The following is an 18239-nucleotide window of genomic DNA, read 5'->3' on the forward strand; positions in this document are numbered from 1 at the left end:
AAGGACCTTCATTTACCCCTGTTTCCAAACTGTGTTCCAAAGTGCCCCAGACAACACAGCAAACTCAGGGGGCCTCCTCAGGATAGTGTCAGTTGTCAAGGGGAACACAACTTCTGTGGGACCAACGGAAGCATGAGCTTAAATTAGTTCAGTGTCAGAATTCAGTTGTGTCACATGTCTTTCGATGTCATAACTTTGCAAGAGCTTTCTGTCATAGAAAGCAAAGACCGCTGAAAATCAGTATGAGAGGAACTGAAGAGAGCAATGTCTGATTCCAAGGTTGAGAAGTTGTGCGGGGCCCCCAAAACACAAACTTGTTAGGACATAGATGATTCCTAAGCGGTTTGCACCTGACTACCTAATAAATGGAACTGCCAGGTGTATCTGTTGGCCCAGGGGCACAGATATGGAATTTTCCACTATAATGGCATACAGCTGGCCTGTTTATACACTTTTCACCCATAATCTGGAAGGACTACTAATAAATATTCATTGTTGGTTATTTTACTCAAAATGAAAGGCGAATATATCCTCTATATTTTATATTTAGAAACACCCAGACACCAGAAATGGAGGCAAATTAATAGTTTTATAGCAATGAAATATGGTAAAAGAAAATACCTGTGGATAAAATATCTGAAAATCTTACAGATGACCCTGTGAGCCAGTACACAGGGCTCTGCAGTTATATAAAGTCCAGCTCCACCCATTTATTGTGTTCAGTCACTTCTCACAAAGAAAAAATAAATCTGTGCGACAATTAGTTATTGAATTAGCCCTCTTAAAAGCCAAATGATTTCTTTCCTTGTGGCTTTAGTTTGTTGCTGTGAAGACAGAATGGAAAATGTTTGTCTAATGAATAAAAAATCTTTAGTGAGGAAACCATATTCTTAGTTAGTGAAAAAGATAAAAGAAATAATGTATGCTTTTCGTATTTGCATAAATAAAACTATATTTATCTACAAAACGATATTTATCTACCACTTGCTCATTTCCCATAATCAGACCTATTCCATTTGCCCTGTTCTCCCATCTTTCCCATTTTGAATTATAAAGATCTTTGGCAGCAATAACAGAAAATATCTTTAAACTCATTGCAAACTTTTCAATTAAGTTTCAGATTAATCACAGACACTCTAACTGAGAGGTTACACAAAGGTAATAAAAGCCTAGTCTGAGACTTTATCAATGGGTAGAAATTAAAGGTAATTGGATACGATTATCTTGAAATGAATACCTGCTTTTTTTGTTACTGCACATTATAAAGAAGCTTGCTAATGTATTCAGTTGCACAGATATGGAATTTTCCAGTATAATGGCATACAGCTGGCCTGTTCATACACCTTTCACCCATAATCTGGAAGGACTACTAATAAATATTCATTGTTGGTTATTTTACTCAAAATGAAAGGTGAATATATCCTCTATATTTTATATTTAGAAACACCCAGACACCAGAAATGGAGGCAAATTAATAGTTTTATAGCAATGAAATATGGTAAAAGAAAATACCTATGGATAAAATATTTTTTTGCATTTAATGTGTAGTAATGAGAAATAATTGTGAATGGCCACTTGGACACTCTAATTCTTTTTATCTAATATTAAGAGGTGTGCCCAAATATTCATAGCTTCTTCATAATTTCTTTAAGGGAAAAGTCAAACAAGAAACCTAGACAGATGTGTTTTGACATGGGCACTGGTAACTATAGACCGAACTAAATATTCATAGTGTGTGTTTGTTTGTTTAACTTTTCTAGCAACTAAGCAGCAAACCCACAAATGCCTTCTTCCATCCCTACTGCATTTCAGGTAACAACGACAAAAAAAAAAAAAAAAGCTAAGAACATAATGAAGTCACTAATCAGTAGTTACAAGTGTCATACCCGTCGACGGTGCAGAGAAAGTTAGTCTGGCTTCATGGAGACACCCATGCTTCTTCCCTTCCCTTTCCTTTCATTCTTGGTGTTTTGGCATCATGCTGACAAAGCTTAAGGACACCATTTCATCCCCAGCACGGCGCTTGCACAGAGGCAGCCAGTCCTGCAGGCTTCCCTCTCCCTCCGGCCCGGGCCTCCCACTGGCGGGACAGAGAAGAGTAGCCCAGCGGCCGGGAGCTCGCCAGGCAGCCGCCGGGGCCCCGGGTTCTGCTTTTAAGCATAAACAGTTTCATAAACAACATCACACAGGGCATCACACTCTGATGATGGTAGATCAAGACAAAACCAAGGTCCCTCCGTAATTACGTCTGAGCGCAGGCAAAAACGAATGTTGTGTGAAGCACAGAACTGGTGAAAGTAGCCACCCGCCCTGGGTAATGGGGACGACTTGTTTCTCCACCACGTTTAACCCTTGCTCTGTTCTTCCCTCCTTCTAGAGAAGGGGGGGGGGGAATAATGGTGATGGGAGAAAAAGAAGAAAAAATAAAATAAAAAATATGTATATTTTTAAAAAGACTATTTAAGGTACCCAGTCACAGGATTTCCTGCACATCCTGGTAGCAGCCAGTTCAGAACGAAGCCCTGCTCCCTTGAATGTGCCCCAAAGCACCTAACACAAGCCCCAGTTCTAGGCTAGTCTAACATCGTCTTACTGAAATGCCTCAGAGTCCCACGGCATGGACTTTCTTTTCTTGTTAGGAGCAGTAAGTCCAGCTTTGTTCACCCACGGATGAGACCCTGGTGGTCTTGGCTGGAAGAGATTGGCATGGGTAGCAATTGGATTTTTGAAGTATACTCTTCCTGAATATCACCCCCTTGCACCACGTGACCCTATGTCCATTAAAAATTAATCCATAAAACCATAAGAATAAATGCTCTTGCCTGGCCGGCGTGGCTCTGCAGTTGAACATCGACCTAGGATCCAGGAGATCCCAGTTCGATTCCCAGTCAGGGCACATGCCCAGGTTGCGGGCTCCATCCCCAGCAGGGGGCCTGCAGGAGGCAGCCAACCAATGACTCTCTCATCATTGATGTTTCTGTCTCTCCCTCCTTTCCTCTCTCTCTGAAATCAATAAAAATATTTTTTTAATTAAAAAGAATAAGTATTCTCTTCCTTCTTAGATAACATGTATTTTATATTAGATAATCCTGCTCCCACATCATTGCCTACAACAAACCAAACAGGAACCAAAGTTTTCAACTAGAGGCTGGATGCATGCAGAGCAGACAAATGATGAGAAATCTTGGCTCAGTGTAACTTTGAATAAGCTTTGAATCTAGATGGTTGACCATCAGGTTCCATGTAGTGACTTGCTTGTGACCTTGGTCAAGTCACTAAACCGTTTACCTGACTTCTCACTCTACACAGTAAGCATGCCGAATGCTGGGTAAGGTGACTCCCTGTTCTACAGTGTAAAGAATATCAAATAAAATGCATATGCTAAAGCTATCTTAAACACCTTTCTCATGTGGTACCTTTCTAGACCATATTTTGTTTGATTTTATTGAGACTTTCTTTAAAGGAAGTACCTCTGCTCAAAGTTGTCTGAATACAGTTGGGTTATGATTCTTTGGAGAACTAAGGTGACAAAGCTGAAATTGTGTATCTGAAACATGCTACAAAACATTTGTAGGACTAAAATCAACCATGGATATCACTAAGTAATTGCTATCACCAAGACTGGACTCTGGTTAGCAATCAGCCCTCACAACATACATTGTAAAGATACTGTCAGGTGCGTGGGACAGGTTCTCACTTCCAGAAACATAGAGCCATGTGTGGAATCTTAAGAAACAGTGTTCTTGCATTTAGAATGCATCTGCTATATAATCGTGGCTTCTCTTAGAAGTTCCGAATATTTTCAGAAACAGAATCATTAAAAGCACTATTTTTATTTTTTCACAGAGAAGTGTCAAGTGATACGGTTACCTAATTTATAAGAAAGTGTGCTCCAGTCTGTGATTTATACACAGTATATTTCCAGTCCGTTATTTAACATTGCTCCTTTTTATGTACATACTGTATGTGTACACACACATGCACACACACACACACACACACACTAAAATTTCTGAGGGTGACCATGGCCTTTCTCCCCTTTTCTCAAATTCTTGCTCTAATCCTGAGCCAAAATCCTGATCTTCTTCTGACATCACTGTTGCTTATACAAACCTGAATCGTGCCCCCCTAACCCGGATCTTGGCCACAAAATCCCTCTTCTTGCTCTCACTCAAGGTTCACAGGTCCAGTTGACTTTCGAAGAAGCATGATGGTCAGTTAACTTTAAAATAGGTACATAGTCATAGAATATAAACGTTTTCCATAAAGTCATTATGGCTTACAGGGTAAAGTTTATGGCTGATAATTTGTTGTTTTTTCCTGTGGGCTCTTATCAGCAAACAGAGCCTGTTAGGATTTCCAAGACAATTGAATTCTTACATGTATGAGATTAGTTTTTTATTGTGGAGTATATTTTTATTGAACAAGTCTAGTCTAGTGTAAATAAATAAATAAATAAATAGTATTTTAAAGTTAATTAATACCAAATAGGCATTAAAAAAACAATTGATAATATTATTTGTAATCTAATAGCCTTTAAGAATATTTAGGTTTTCAATAGAAGCAGAAATTCACTGGTACTTAAACTACATGTGATTTATTTTATTTATTTATTTTAATATGTCTCTATTGATTTCAGATAAAGGAAGGGAGAGGGAGAGAGATAGAAACATCAGTGATGAGAGATAGAAACATCATTGATCAGCTGCCTCCTGCACGCCCCCTACTGAGGATAGAGCCCACAACCTGGGCATGTGCCCTGACCGGGAATCGAACTGGGATCTCGTGGATCCTAGGTCAATGCTCAACCTCTGAGCTACGCCCAGCCGGGCAAACTACATACGATTTAAAATGATAAGTAATAGCATAAATTTTGGCTAATCATTTTACATTATTTTCCCTTTCCACTCCTAATAAATTGAAGTCAGAGAAGTCCATTGCTTGGCCGAGATTAATTTAAGGTACCCAGTACCCATAATCATTTAGAAATAACCAATTTCTAATTATTTTACTATTTCTCTCCACTTCAGCAGAAAACTTGCTAGTTGAAATTCTTCTTTCTTATTCTGAAGTAATAGATGCCAATCCCCAAAAACGGGGTCCTAGTGAGACCAACCCACCCACTGGCCCCAGGTTGGGCCTGAGAGATGAGATAGAGCTTTGGGGAGACGAGTAGAGGGTGCCTATCAGAGGGATTCACGGAGCTTCTCTTTCCCCGCACATTCATATGCCACCCATCGGAAATCCTACTGACTCTGCCTTGAATGCATCCAGACTCCCTTGCCTCTCAGCATCCTCTGCTGGGCCACAGCCAGTCTTCCCCCGCTGGTCTTCTCACCTGGAGCGAGCACACCCGTCTCGATGCTTGTCACTGCTCACCTTTCCGAAACATTCCCTCTACCTGCCATTACCTTTAGGTGTCTGCTCCAAGGTCACCCTCTCAGTGAGGTCTTTCATAGCCACTACATTTACAGCTACAACCCCCACACTACACGCACCTCACTGCTTCTAATGCTTATGATGCAGTTTGGGGAGTTACATCTCAAAATGTTAAGCTTGAAGAAAGCCGTTTCTTTCTAAAAACTAACAACTGAGCTTGCTTTCTAGACAGTTGTAATTCTAAGTGTAACTGTTTATATAAAAGCACAGGATGTTTTTAAATGGGATTAACCATCTAGGGCAGCTTTTTGTTTTGGTTGCAAACTCTTTACAACTGAGGATTAAGACATTCAGTTTCCACATGTTTATCATTGAATAGGTTCTCGTTGGTCAACAAAAATTAAAATATCTCTATTTTTTCATTACAAAAAATCCTTTAACATTTTTATGACTACTACCTCTGTACCCCTTAGCCCTATCAACAAAACCAAATCAAAGGCCACCTCATGGTTCTGGATGTAAAAATTAAAGCTAGTATGGTCTTTAAAACTTTTTGTTAAGAGTTTCAAAGTTTACAAATGAATGAGATTTTCATAAGTCTAAATATTGGCCTTACAGCCCTGCCCCCAATGGAAATGATCAATGTGAGCAGCTCCCCTCTGCCGGAAAGCTTTGCCCAAAATCACTTTTTGGATTCCTGAAGGCTCTGGCTGTCCGGGGCTCTTTTCGGTGCAGAAGTGAATGTGATACAGTGTTGTGACAGTGCATCAGCTTTTTTGTGTCAGTGCCAGCATAACACAGGAACGAATCTCACACTGTTTGCTGTTTAGCTCTGCGCTGAGCACATTGTAGTTTTAACAACCCAGATAGTCCCTATAAGAGTGAGGATTTAGTCACAATATTGTTGGTCTGTGTGACAAGTTCTAATGGAGAAAAGGTTACATTTGCATATTCTCCAGTTCCATTAACATTTCTAAAGTGAAGCCCAGTAACAAATGAGATAGGAGTTTGGCATCTTTAGGAAATCTTAGATTGTTCTCATCTCTGACTCTTTTCTTCTTCATCTAGGTACATTAAATTCTTGACATTTCTTGAGGGCCCACACTGTGTGCCAGACAGTGCTCTAAGGGGTTCTTATATATTATCTCTAATCATCCCAATACTCCAAGGTAGGAATCATTATCTCACTGTGACTGATGGACTCAATGAACATGTATTCAGAGAAAACCTCGCATTCCAGGAGTAGAGATTCTGCAGCAAAAAAGACTTCTGAGTTTTTGAATTGCTGACAAGACCTTCCTTACCCAAATATTATTTTTAAAAATCCATACCCCAAAATGGATTTGACTTTTTTGTTGTTGACACTATTACAGATATCCCCCATTTTGCCCCCTTTGACCATCTCCCCCTAGCCTCCACCACCCCTCCCCTGGCCTTCACCACTCTGTTGTCTGTTTCCATAATAACCTTTCTTTTGACCTATGATTGAGGAGCTTGGATCCCTTCTTTGATCCTTTGGAGTGTCCATCTGTTCTGTCTGAGTTTGCGGGGGGCGGGGGTGTATACATCCACACAAGCGCATTTGCATGCATGTGAGCAGGGACTGTTCCCCTAGAGGTCTTGTGCAAAGATGTTCTTGATGTTTGCCATATAAACCTAATAGAACCATTCAGTCTGGTTAATAAAACAGGCTGAAATGAATTCTTTACTGCTCACTTTCCAATGCACAAGCTTACCTGAATTCATCCTAGCCATCCAGTGTCTTTACATGGCACTTCTCATTTTAATTTACAGGTATTCTGTAGATTTTTTAAAAACTTGTGCAAAGAATGTAATTTTAGGAGGCTGCTGTTTAAAGAAGAGGGACTGTGCTCTCTCGCTATTGCAGAGGTGGTTTAGAATCATGCAACAAAAGGAAATTAAATTAAAAAGGAAGATAGGCTTCCTGTGTTTTAATCCATAATTGTCCTCTACTGTGATCACGTAGCCAAGAAAAAGTCAATAGTTTATCTGTTATCAGCAATCACTTAATTATGTTTTGTAGCAAATGCATTCCTATACTATATGCGTCCTTTTGTAAATGCGTGTGTGCCTAACATTTTAGGTATGTTTATTAAGTACTCAGTGCATATTAAATTGAATGCTTTATATTTCCAATAAAAGCTAAGCCAGTTCTAAAGGAACCGTAATTCAAGTGTCTTCAGCAGCTGTAAGGGAGACGCCAGCGTGTTCCAAGATTGGCTTGGCAGTCTCTGCGAGTTGTGAGAAAGGAAAGATAAAGGGAACAGGTTAGAATCTACGAGGAAACTGTAACCTTTGTCTGTTCCTTTTTCCCTCTCATTTTTCATGACGCTTATGCTCAGATGACAGCCCTGACCTGGCATCAGTAGGATGTATGCTTTCGAGTTGTTTCCCCAGGAGCAGAGCGGCCGTTGCGAAGCCTTCCCATTTCTCTCCCTCACCATCCTTCAGATAAACAGTGCGCTTTTGTGGCTCGTGGGGTCAGGTTTTTTATCTGTGGCCTCAGAGGTTGCTTTTTTATTTCTCTGTTTAAAAAATTGGCTTCCCGTTACATGAATAGAATCCGAACAGTTGGCCTCTTAGCTTGATATTGTAACTGGTTGAACTGATTGACGTCATAAAAAATATTTATTTGTGGAATGGTGCAGTCAGCCTTATGTTTTAGAAGGGATTTAAATATCTTAAGGCGTATTTCTTTAAGTTAAATAAATAGCCAGCTTCTTGGTGTATCTAAGACAGAAAAAGAAGACTACAGGAAAAGACTGTACAATGCATTAAAGTTATCATCATCATGTGAATGCTCTTAACTCTTCAAATAAATAATTTCCTTCATAAAATCTCTTTGTTGGTACACTTTTATCCCCAGAGAATCATTTTAAAGAAGAGATAATAACAATAATGATAACCATAAAAATAATAATGACATTAATTACTATTGGACCCATTCGGTCATGTTTTCTCTTTTCTGATAATTTAGCTAAATACTCTATAGGAATCAGCCTGTTGTAATAATATATTAGAAAAGAAATGTGACCTTATAAATTATCCTCTTAAGCCCAAATGAAAAGTGCATATATTAACAAAATCAGGCACCAAGTTGTCATTTTTTTCATAATTTTCATAAACGTAACTTTAGTTGATACAGGTAAGATGATATATGTATACACGCTCTCACATGTGTACAAACCATTGACTTAAGGAAACCTTTTTAAGTGGGTTCGTGTGTAAGAAAACCAGAACATTCGCTTGTGAAATATACTCATGTAAAGTGAACTGAAGGTTGACGGTGTGGCAGGATGTATCTCTCATGTTCTCCCGCCTTCCTTTTGTTCAGAGAATTTGGATGGAGAGACCCAGAACTGCCTGAAGTGATTCAGATGTTGCAGCATCAGTTTCCCTCGGTCCAGTCCAACGCCGCCGCCTATTTACAGCACCTCTGCTTTGGAGACAATAAAATTAAAGCCGAGGTAAGCGCTGTCGGATTCTCCAATGGCCAGGGCCAGATTCGTCATCATTGAGGTTTTTAGAGGAATATTACAGGGGGAAAGAAATAAGAAAACTAAAGTTTGAAAACTTTGATCCATAGACAAGACTGAAACAGCACTTTCCATCTCATTAATTGTCATGCCTATCACACGTTCTCCTATTTTAATATTTGAATACTGGGAAATAGAGGGCCCAGGACACACGCGCCAGTGTTAAGAGAGCAAGATTGTAATGGAAATACATTGGGTGTGATTGCCTTTCTCTTCCCAATTCCAGCTCTGGAGTTGTTTCTGCCTCTAACGCCTAAGGAAATACAAAGCATCTTATGTTGGCTTCTCAATTCACAACACGATTACTACACTCAATCTATGTTATCATCTATCCTTCCTGGAAAACTCGTTGATAGGATGGGAACTTCAGCCAATAAGCCAGCTTTGAGTTATAACCAAGAACTCTGAGCCATTCACAAAAGTACCAGTGGGTATAATAATATATGTCCCATAAAAGAGACTATAGTCTGAGTCCACCATGTAAACAATTGTTAATATGCTTTGTGTTTTGGAAATATGTTAAAGGGCATAAATTGTGGTGTGTGATATTTCAGGAAAATCACAGTGGTCAGCACAGCTAACTCTGATCTTTTAGACAAGGGGCAAGCATTTGCATATAAGCAGCTGAGTGATCATTTTTTTAAAAAGATTTTATAAGTTATGGATGTAATTGCCTGCATCCATAGCATGTAAGCAATTTTCAAGATGAGTCTAAATTAGTTTCAGAGTGGAAAGACATTTGAAGATAGAATTGCCATTTATTACAGGCTTTGCTTGCTTGCATTGGCTAGCCCTAGTCTAGCAGCTTTTCATTTTTTTCTGACTTTTCCACTGGGACTCAAAGGACTGGTCCATGCTCATTCTTATCAGAAAAGTCATATTTCTTTGTGGAATAAATGTAGTGGAGTTGTTCTCAACCAGACGTGCTATTGCCCAAGGAATGTTTAACATCTAGAGATTTTTTTTTTTTTTGGTCACAATTGGAAAGGGTTGTTGTGGTGGTGCCATTAGCATCCAGTGGGTAATGGGCAGGGATGCTCCAAGGCATCCCATAATCACAGGACAGCCCCCACCACAGAGAGTTATCCAGCCCCAGAAGCCAGCAGTACCAAAGTTGAGATCAAGAAAAATATTGTCCATCTAAGATAAATTTGAAATGTCAAAACATGCCACCGATTAAAATGACCTACAAATAAATTAAACTTATGTGGCTACTGTCCCAAATGGAAATTGTCTTAATCATTCTCTGTTTTTAATACAAAACAACATGGCCTTTCAAAATGAAGGACAGATTCTGCTGAAGGGACCACATACCATTATTTTTTGTTTTTGTTTTTTTTAAATATATCTTTATTGGTTTCAGAGAGAGGAAAGGAGATGGAGAGAGAGATGTAGAAACATCAATGATGAGAGTCAATGATCGAGCCCGCAACCCGGGCATGTGCCCTGACCAGGAATCAAACCCCAATCACCTGGATCCTAGGTCGACGCTCAACCGCCGAGCCACGCCCGGCCAGGCTACCATTATTTTTTGAAGGTTACAACTGTGAAGGTGTCTCTAAGGGTCAAGAAAGCGTTTTATCCCATTTTTGGTATAACGTTGGTTCAAGAGGTTGTGTTACCCCCACAACAGCAGGATGCCCCCCATCTTGAACTTTGGTCTGATGTCAAGACTAATGACAGGACACACATACCACGAGGGTATGAAAGAGTGGGTTACTCACATAACAAGGCTTAGTGGGGTGAACAGCATGGCTCCCAAGTTGGACCAAACATGGCTTGAGAGAGCAGAAGAGGAGGCCGGCTTGGGATTTCACGGTAGTTGTGGGGGGCGGGGGGTGAGCGGGGTGAGGGTCCCACATGTGGACAGGGACTGGCGGGGTTTGAGGTCCCTGCTGATACCACAGGAGGAAACTCCCGAGCTTTCTTAGCGGCTTGCTCAGATATGGGCAGAAGAGGAGAGGGAGAGTGGGGCTTAAAAGCTGTCAGAAGCCAAACATCAAAAACTGGAGTCAGAGTCTCTTACAGGGAGTCACGCTGTCAGGCAATACAGACATCAGGGCCTGAGGAAGCTCAGGCGCCAGCCGACTGGCTCTGCTGCACCATCCATGGAGCGGCCTTGAAGCCTCGCAGCAGCGGTGCAGCCTGACAGCTGGCTGCAGACGTGTGTGGGCTGCAGGAGCGCCCCCAGTGCCCTGCGGCGGACACGAGGGGATGCAGCGCAGCAGTGACCGGCGCACACACCGGTGTCAGACACATGCGTCTTCTGATGACACTGCCCTGCTCGGCAGCTGTGTCTCCTTGAACGGCCTGCTTCAATCCAAGTTCACTAGACCAGGAGGAAAACAGACAGGGCTTTGGTCTGCTGACTTAGGGAAGTGAATTCGCAGCTTCGTTTCAATAAGATCAGGCATCATCTTGAACAGAACTGAATTTCTAGGCTTCCGTATGTGAACGCCGTGCAAAGTACTGTAATAAGGAATGGGAAAGGCATCATTTATGACCTTGCAAGCCTCTTTTTTTATCTTTAAAAGGGAGCTGCTGATATCCCTATTGTAGAGTCTGTAGGGACTAAATAATGTATGCAAACTGCTTAGTGGTAACACACTCATTCGTTCAGACTCTTTTTCGGCCCGTTAAGACACTTAGGTTCCTGTTTTAGCTGATGAGTGTGTGTGTAAGTCTTTGAGGACATATGCTTAGTTTTTTATTTTGCTCTGGAGGTTTCCTGCATTGCCACTCATTGCTTGGAAATTCTTCCAACAGCTGGCACTGGAAGCAGCGGTTCAAATGATGGGTGTCAGTCCTCAGCTCCACCCCTACAGGCTCCAAACCCTGCCAGGACCTCGTGACCATATCCCCCTGGTACCTGGGAGTCTGGAATGAGAAGAAAGGAAAGGGTGATATAGGGCACAGCCCCATACCAAGTTGACAAAATGGGATGGAAGTTAGTAAGATCCAAAGGAACACGGCAAGTGCAAAAGGCCTAAATAATATACAAGATAAGCCTTCTGGAGTTTCCCTTTCTCCTTCAGTGCATACATACACACGCACACACACATGTGTAATCTCTGATAAAGAGATTGCATAGACCTGGTCTGTTCTGTCATCTTAACTCAGGGCCCAAATCATTAGTAATAATCCTCTCTTTGTGACAGATGACTGGGTGTCATGTTTTCACATACAAGCATTTATTTTTGTAATTACCTGTTGTCCAAATACTAATCTTGCAGGCACTAGCCTTTCCAAATTTTCTCAGTTTTCTAGTCTTTCTATGGCATTTTATTCTATTGATTTAGCTCTTCAGTCTACATTTCATTATGGGTATTGACTTTGTTCACACAATGGATAGGCCATTGGGAAAAAAGCAGAATTAAATCTCCTATATGTGGAGGGTCATATATCATCCATTTCTTGTCCCTTATTACAGTACTTTGTACAGTTTTCACATAATGAAACCTAGAAATTCAGTTTTGTTCAGAATGATGCCAGAGCTTACTAGGAACAAAGCTGAGAATTCACTGCCATAGATCAGCAGAACAAACAAAGCTTCATTCATAAGTTTTCCCACTGCCCTCGTGAACTTGGATTTGAGGCAGGCATCAGAGAGGTGGGACTGAGGGGAGAGGACCCAGTGTGGTCAGTTCGGAACCACCAGTGACTGAGGTAGAGTCTGCAGTCCTCTGGGTGCCCTGACCCAAGGTAGAACATTCCGTCATAAATACTTTGAAGATCAGTGAGTGTCCAAAAATTGGGATAGGAGGGTATCATACAAACAAGAATTCACAGCCAGACTGAGATCAGAAGAAAAGCAATTAAGGAAAAATTAAAACAAGTGGGGAAGGAGGAAGCAGAAGGAGAGGGTCTGGGTCATTGCCACAAACACAACAAGTCTGTGCAGCTCATTTGTATGAGCTAATGAGTGTCTGATACGTAGGTGGGCCTTTCTACTAATTTCAAAGGCAGAGCTGTGATTGGCACCAATGGATGTCAGTAATGTTTGAACTGTGTTTGCCATACTCCTGAATTGTTGGGACTGTCGCAATAAACTGAGCTTTAGATAATCTAGAGAGTCATTAGACATGAAAACTTGCTCATGTGTATATACTACAAGCATTTTTTTAGAAGATGCCTAAATGTTGATAACTTTTTAGTATTTTCCGTAAGTCCTTTCTTCATTCTATCTGGAAACTCTTCTTCAGTTGGGAATATTAAGAACATCCCAGTGATTTGAGGATAAAGCGAGGTGCCTGCCATGGGTTTCAGTGATTTGAGTTTATTCGTGCTCCTCCCTCCTGCATCTCCTCCGGTTTCTTCTCCTGCACACAAAGGAGCAGGCGTGCAGCCAGGCTCCCATAGTCACACCCAGGCAGCCATACACAAATGGGAGCGTGTGTGCACATGTGTATGCTGCAGGGTGGCACCCAAGGTAATGTCACCTAAAGATTTAAAAACAGATTTGCCCCTTTTTAGATGACAAGAATGGATTATTTTTAAATTTTCAAATATTTTAATATATTTTATCATATATTTAAAAATTAAATTAAAGTTTTAAATTGATATAATAAAATTTAAACTTAAATTTTCAAATAGTTTTAAAATGTAATTTTTAAACATAAGACCATCCACTTAAATAGCATGCCTTTAAAAAAAACAACTTTTTTATTTGATGTTACACGTGGGAAGGACTGACTCGTATTTACTTCTGTATGATGGAAATGACTGGTGACCACCACTGATGAAGACTTGATTTATTTTTTGGCCTGATTCCCTCTTTTTATAAGAAAAATTAGCTTCATCTATCAAATATGCAACCAAAGTATCCCAAGTGTTTGAAGGTCTTATACAGTAAACGTATGCAGTTCAAAGATAAGAACAATTTATCTAGGAAACCAGTGCTAATTTTATTTCCTAACTTCTAACAAACCCCTTCTTATTTGCCTTACCATCCTAATTCTAATAAAGCACATTTTTGTTTTCAAAGAAATGGAATTTTCAATTCTAGTGGGAAAAAGTTTATCAACAGCCTGTTTTGTGTTACTAGGAGACTCAGATATTAATAATGTACAGATACCTTGAAGGAATCCACAACCTCCTGCACAGACAGTGTGCAAACAGGGCCTCATCACACCACGTGTTAAGCACCGTGGAAGAGCAGGTCCCCAGCCTATGACAGTGCTTGCCACAGCTTAAAACCCAGACTCATGGAGTCAGAGCAAGCTTCCTGCTTCCTCTGTGATTATGACACAGAATTTTAAATTAGAAGTTTCCAGAAAAACATAGCCTAAGCTATACTCACTTAGAATTGTTGGGAGAGGGCTCAGGTCTATGGGTATCAGTCCTTTGGGGTGGTTTGTGTGTGTGTGTGTGTGTGTATCTCCATATACTTCCAATATATTTGTACCATTTACACAAATTTTTTTTTTTCTAACGTGGAGTTATCCTTCTTTGGTCATGTTAACTAAAACATAGAAATTAACTCCTATGTATAAAAATATGCATACCTTCCCCCCCACACACTTTTTAGAACATTCCATAAGTGTAAAAAAATTCAGACTTGTTTCTGTCCACTACACTTAAAGTGCTTCATAATTTTTATTTTATTCTTGGTTCTTTCCACCTCATATAGTTCAAGAGAAGGTGCTATCCATCTTTGCAGCTGATTATCTTTGAACCATTCCTCCTCCTTCCTTCATCATAAATTGTTCAACGTTTTATGCAGAGGAGTCCGTGTTAGTTACTAGATGTCGGTAGACAGTATACTGTCGAGCTTGCAGTGTGGGCTCTGGAGCCAGGCTGCCTGCCTTCGAACCCTGGCTGCTCTACTCTTTCTCACTTTCTGATCTTGGGCAAGTTTCTTTACCTCTCTGAGCCTCAGTTTCCCAAACTGTAAAATGGCAGGAGAATCCACATGACTTCAGAGAGAACACACATAGGCTGCCAGCCAGAGTGGGTGGTTAAGAAGTGTGGGTTATTGGCCTGGCCGGTTTGGCTCAGCGGTTAGAACGTTGGCCTGCAGACTGAAAGGTCCCGGGTTCGATTCCCACCAAGGCACGTACCTCGGTTGCAGGCTCATTTCCGGCCCTGGTCAGGGGGCATGTGGGAGGCAACCAATCAGTGTGTGTCTTTCACATAGATGTTTCTCCCTCTCTCTCCCCCTTCCACTGTCTCTGAAAAAGCAATGGAAAAAATATCCTCAGGCGAGGGTTAAAAAGAAAAGAAAAAATGTGGGTTATTGTCAGTATATGTCGCAAATGTAAATTAAGGAAATCTCTTCCTAACAGTTAAATGTAAAACCAGTCTTGTAGTGTTATAGACTGAATGTGTGTACATATCTGCTTTACTTGCACTGTTCATCATTCATATTTTGAAATCTGTTATCACCTATAGGACGCACTGGAAGCACGCGTCATATGAGGCTCTATGCTGAGCCACTGTTGAAAAAAGTAGACTCAACCACTGGAATCAAAGAATCATTCACACATGCAACATAAAAGGACACACAAACATGTCCAAATGCTTCATACACTGATGTCGTGAGAATGTGGAATTAATGAATATATTCATTCAACAGACACCCATTGAGCAGCTGTAAAGTTCCAGGCTCTTTTCTTGGCACTGATGATACAGCAGCGAGCAAACTAGACCCAGATCACTAGGGGGAGGCAGCACTAAACAAGTTAACTCCTAAATCTATCATATGTCAGATGGCATTAGTGGCCCTGAAGGAAAAACAGCACAGTAATGGGGGTGGGGGTGGGGATCCCCTGCTGTTTTACATAAGGTGGGTCCGGAGAGTCATCTCTGAGAAACGGTGTTTGAGCAGGACAGGAAGGCGGTGAGAGAGGCCCATAGAGTGAGCTCTCAGGAGGAGAGTTCCCATGCACAGAGCAAACAACCAAGGGGGGAACAGGGGGAGCTTGTCTGCACTCCAGTTTTCTGGGGTTGCTGTGACAAAGTACCACATTGGGTGGCTTGAAACAACAGAAATTTACTCTTCCATAGTTCTGGGGGCCAGAAGTCCAAATCGAGGTATCAGCAGGGCCAGGATCCCACAGAGACTGACAGAATGCTCCCTAGCCTCTTCCTAGCTTCTGGTGTGGCCCTCAGTCCTTGGCTCATAGACACATCGCTACAGTCTCTGACATCGCATGGCCTGCTCCTCTCTCTGTGTCCCTGTCTCTCCTCTTTTTATAAGGACACCGGTCATTTTAGAGTTGGGTCTACCCTAGTGACCTGATATTAATATGATTACATCTGCAGAGACCCTGTTTCCAAGTAAGTTCATATTCGTAAGTACCTGGGGTTAGGATATCAACATATCTCCAAGGAGGGCACACCTCAGCTCATTAAGGAGTAACCAGGAGCAGTGACGAGGTGGGTGCCCAGGGCTGGGTTGTGTAAGCTCTGCGGGCCAGAGGCCTTATCTTCAGAGAAGAGCAGTCGGGCCTGTTTTTTGGCCGGGTGGTTTGGAAAATAGCACATTTTGAGAAAGAATGCCTAGGGAGATTTTGAAATCCATTAAATGGTCGAAGGAGAGGGTAATGATGATAGGAAAGAAGATGAGGAGGAGCCATGAAGGGGAAGGGGAATTTATAAATTAGGTGGGCAGGATTAACCCAGAAAATATAAAAGTGTTTGCTTTTGGGAAGACACCAAAAAAGGAAGGCAGGTTACCTCCTGGTAACCCCTTGTGGTGATCTCAGAATGATTGAGAGAGTGCGATAAAAACAGAGTGGCTGGGACCTGAGGGAGATGTGGGTAGTGCGTGAGAGGACCTGAAAGGACACTGATACAAAGGACAAAGACTTCAGATGGGAGAATCTGCGCATGTGGGAGGGGATTTGACTGAGAACCCTCTAGGGCAAGGCTGGGGAGAAGTGACCAGAAGCAAGGAGGCAGATGAGCAGAAGGAGGCTCCTGGGAGGTAGGCACTAGGAAAGGAGCTGACCCGTGTCTGCACTCGGGACACAGCTGGGTGACAAGTAACAGGTGTGCAGAAAGAAAATAGAAAGAAGGCAGTGACTTTCACAAACAGAGCTATAGGATCTATTTCCAGAATCATATAGGATCTCAAGTTTAAACGCAGAGTGAGGCTGCCCACTGGGGCAGCAGAGAGCCACCTGGCTGCGCCACTTCTATGGCCATTGGCCGGTCTGGCAGAGAAAACCAGCGGTCAGAGACGACCGTGGGGCCTGACTTTGTGTGAGGGATCATCTCTTCTCCTCCCTCCCACTCCCCGTAGCATAGGAGAAAGAGGGAAGAAGGGGGGGAGAGCCCACGAGGGGGCCGGGACGCACATCCAACCTGCAGCAGGAGGGGGTGCCATAGGTGGGGAGAGGGCGAGGACTGAGGTGGTCAGGTGGACAGGCCTCATTCTTTGTCACTGGAATGAGAACATTTTAATAACCCAAAGCGGATGAAAGTTAAGCAGTTGGACTCCTGTTGTGTTGAAACATAGGACTCAGGCAGGGGGAGTCCTGAGGGAAACCTCCAGGTGCAGAAGGCTCTCTTTTCACAACAGTGATAAGTCAGAGAGCTGTCCCCAAAAACAGGTTCATGGCTCCGGAAAATGGTGTAGCAGGCATTTTGCTAAACTCTGTGACGTTTACCTTGCTGGGTTTGCTAAAATTCATGCTGAGCTATTTTAACTTTATTTCTTCTCTGGGCTCTGCTCTCTTGTTTCAGTGGGTTATCTTTCTATCTCCTCACCCCCCAGAAATGGTTTGTATCCCTTCCAGTAACTAACAAAAGAAACAAAGCACCTACCTAAATGTCGGTCCGTTCTCATTTGCCTCACAAGTAGAAGACCAGCTCTGACCTAGTGGCTCCTCTCCACAGTTTTTTCTTGGCACGTTTCTGAATGAGATGCCTGTGTCATATTTTTCAAAAGACCTGTACCTGAGGAGCTAATCCCTCCTTCAGGGCTGTAGTCCCAGTTGATATCCAACCTGAACTTCTTCAGCTAGCGTTTGCAGTCGCTCCCTTTTCTCCAGTCACCAAAGAAGAGGCATCTTGTTTATCTGTCTTTTGCTCTTCCCTTCCAAAGAGTCTTCATGTTTTCCTGGCACACAGACCACAGAGAACATTTTGTCAGAGTTCTGATAGAAATCACGCAAAGAGCCTCCACACATAGATTATAATGCGCTCCTCCCTTTCTGTGGTTTCACGGCAGTTCTGTGCCTTGCAGTAGTTCCGCAGCCCCTCTCACTAATCCACCCTTAAGTAAATGGTCTTGCACTCACACCTCTTGCTCCTCTGACCATTTTTCTAACTCCTCCAGTGTTACTGTTCCACTTCACT

General features: G+C 41.9%; 1 protein-coding gene across 2 annotated transcripts in view; it reads left to right on the forward strand.

The window, feature by feature from the left end:
- Nucleotides 1–18239, forward strand: part of CTNND2 (catenin delta 2) — a 688599-nt gene that overhangs the window by 484752 nt on the left and 185608 nt on the right. For both annotated transcript variants that reach the window (XM_087815345.1, XM_087815346.1), the window contains one exon: nucleotides 8735–8867. In XM_087815345.1, coding sequence (XP_087671471.1) covers nucleotides 8735–8867 — 133 coding nt within the window. The remainder of the gene's footprint in view (nucleotides 1–8734; nucleotides 8868–18239) is intronic.

Source organism: Miniopterus natalensis, chromosome 3, assembly GCF_054644295.1.
Source record: "Miniopterus natalensis isolate mMinNat1 chromosome 3, mMinNat1.hap1, whole genome shotgun sequence".
NCBI lineage: Eukaryota > Metazoa > Chordata > Mammalia > Chiroptera > Miniopteridae > Miniopterus > Miniopterus natalensis.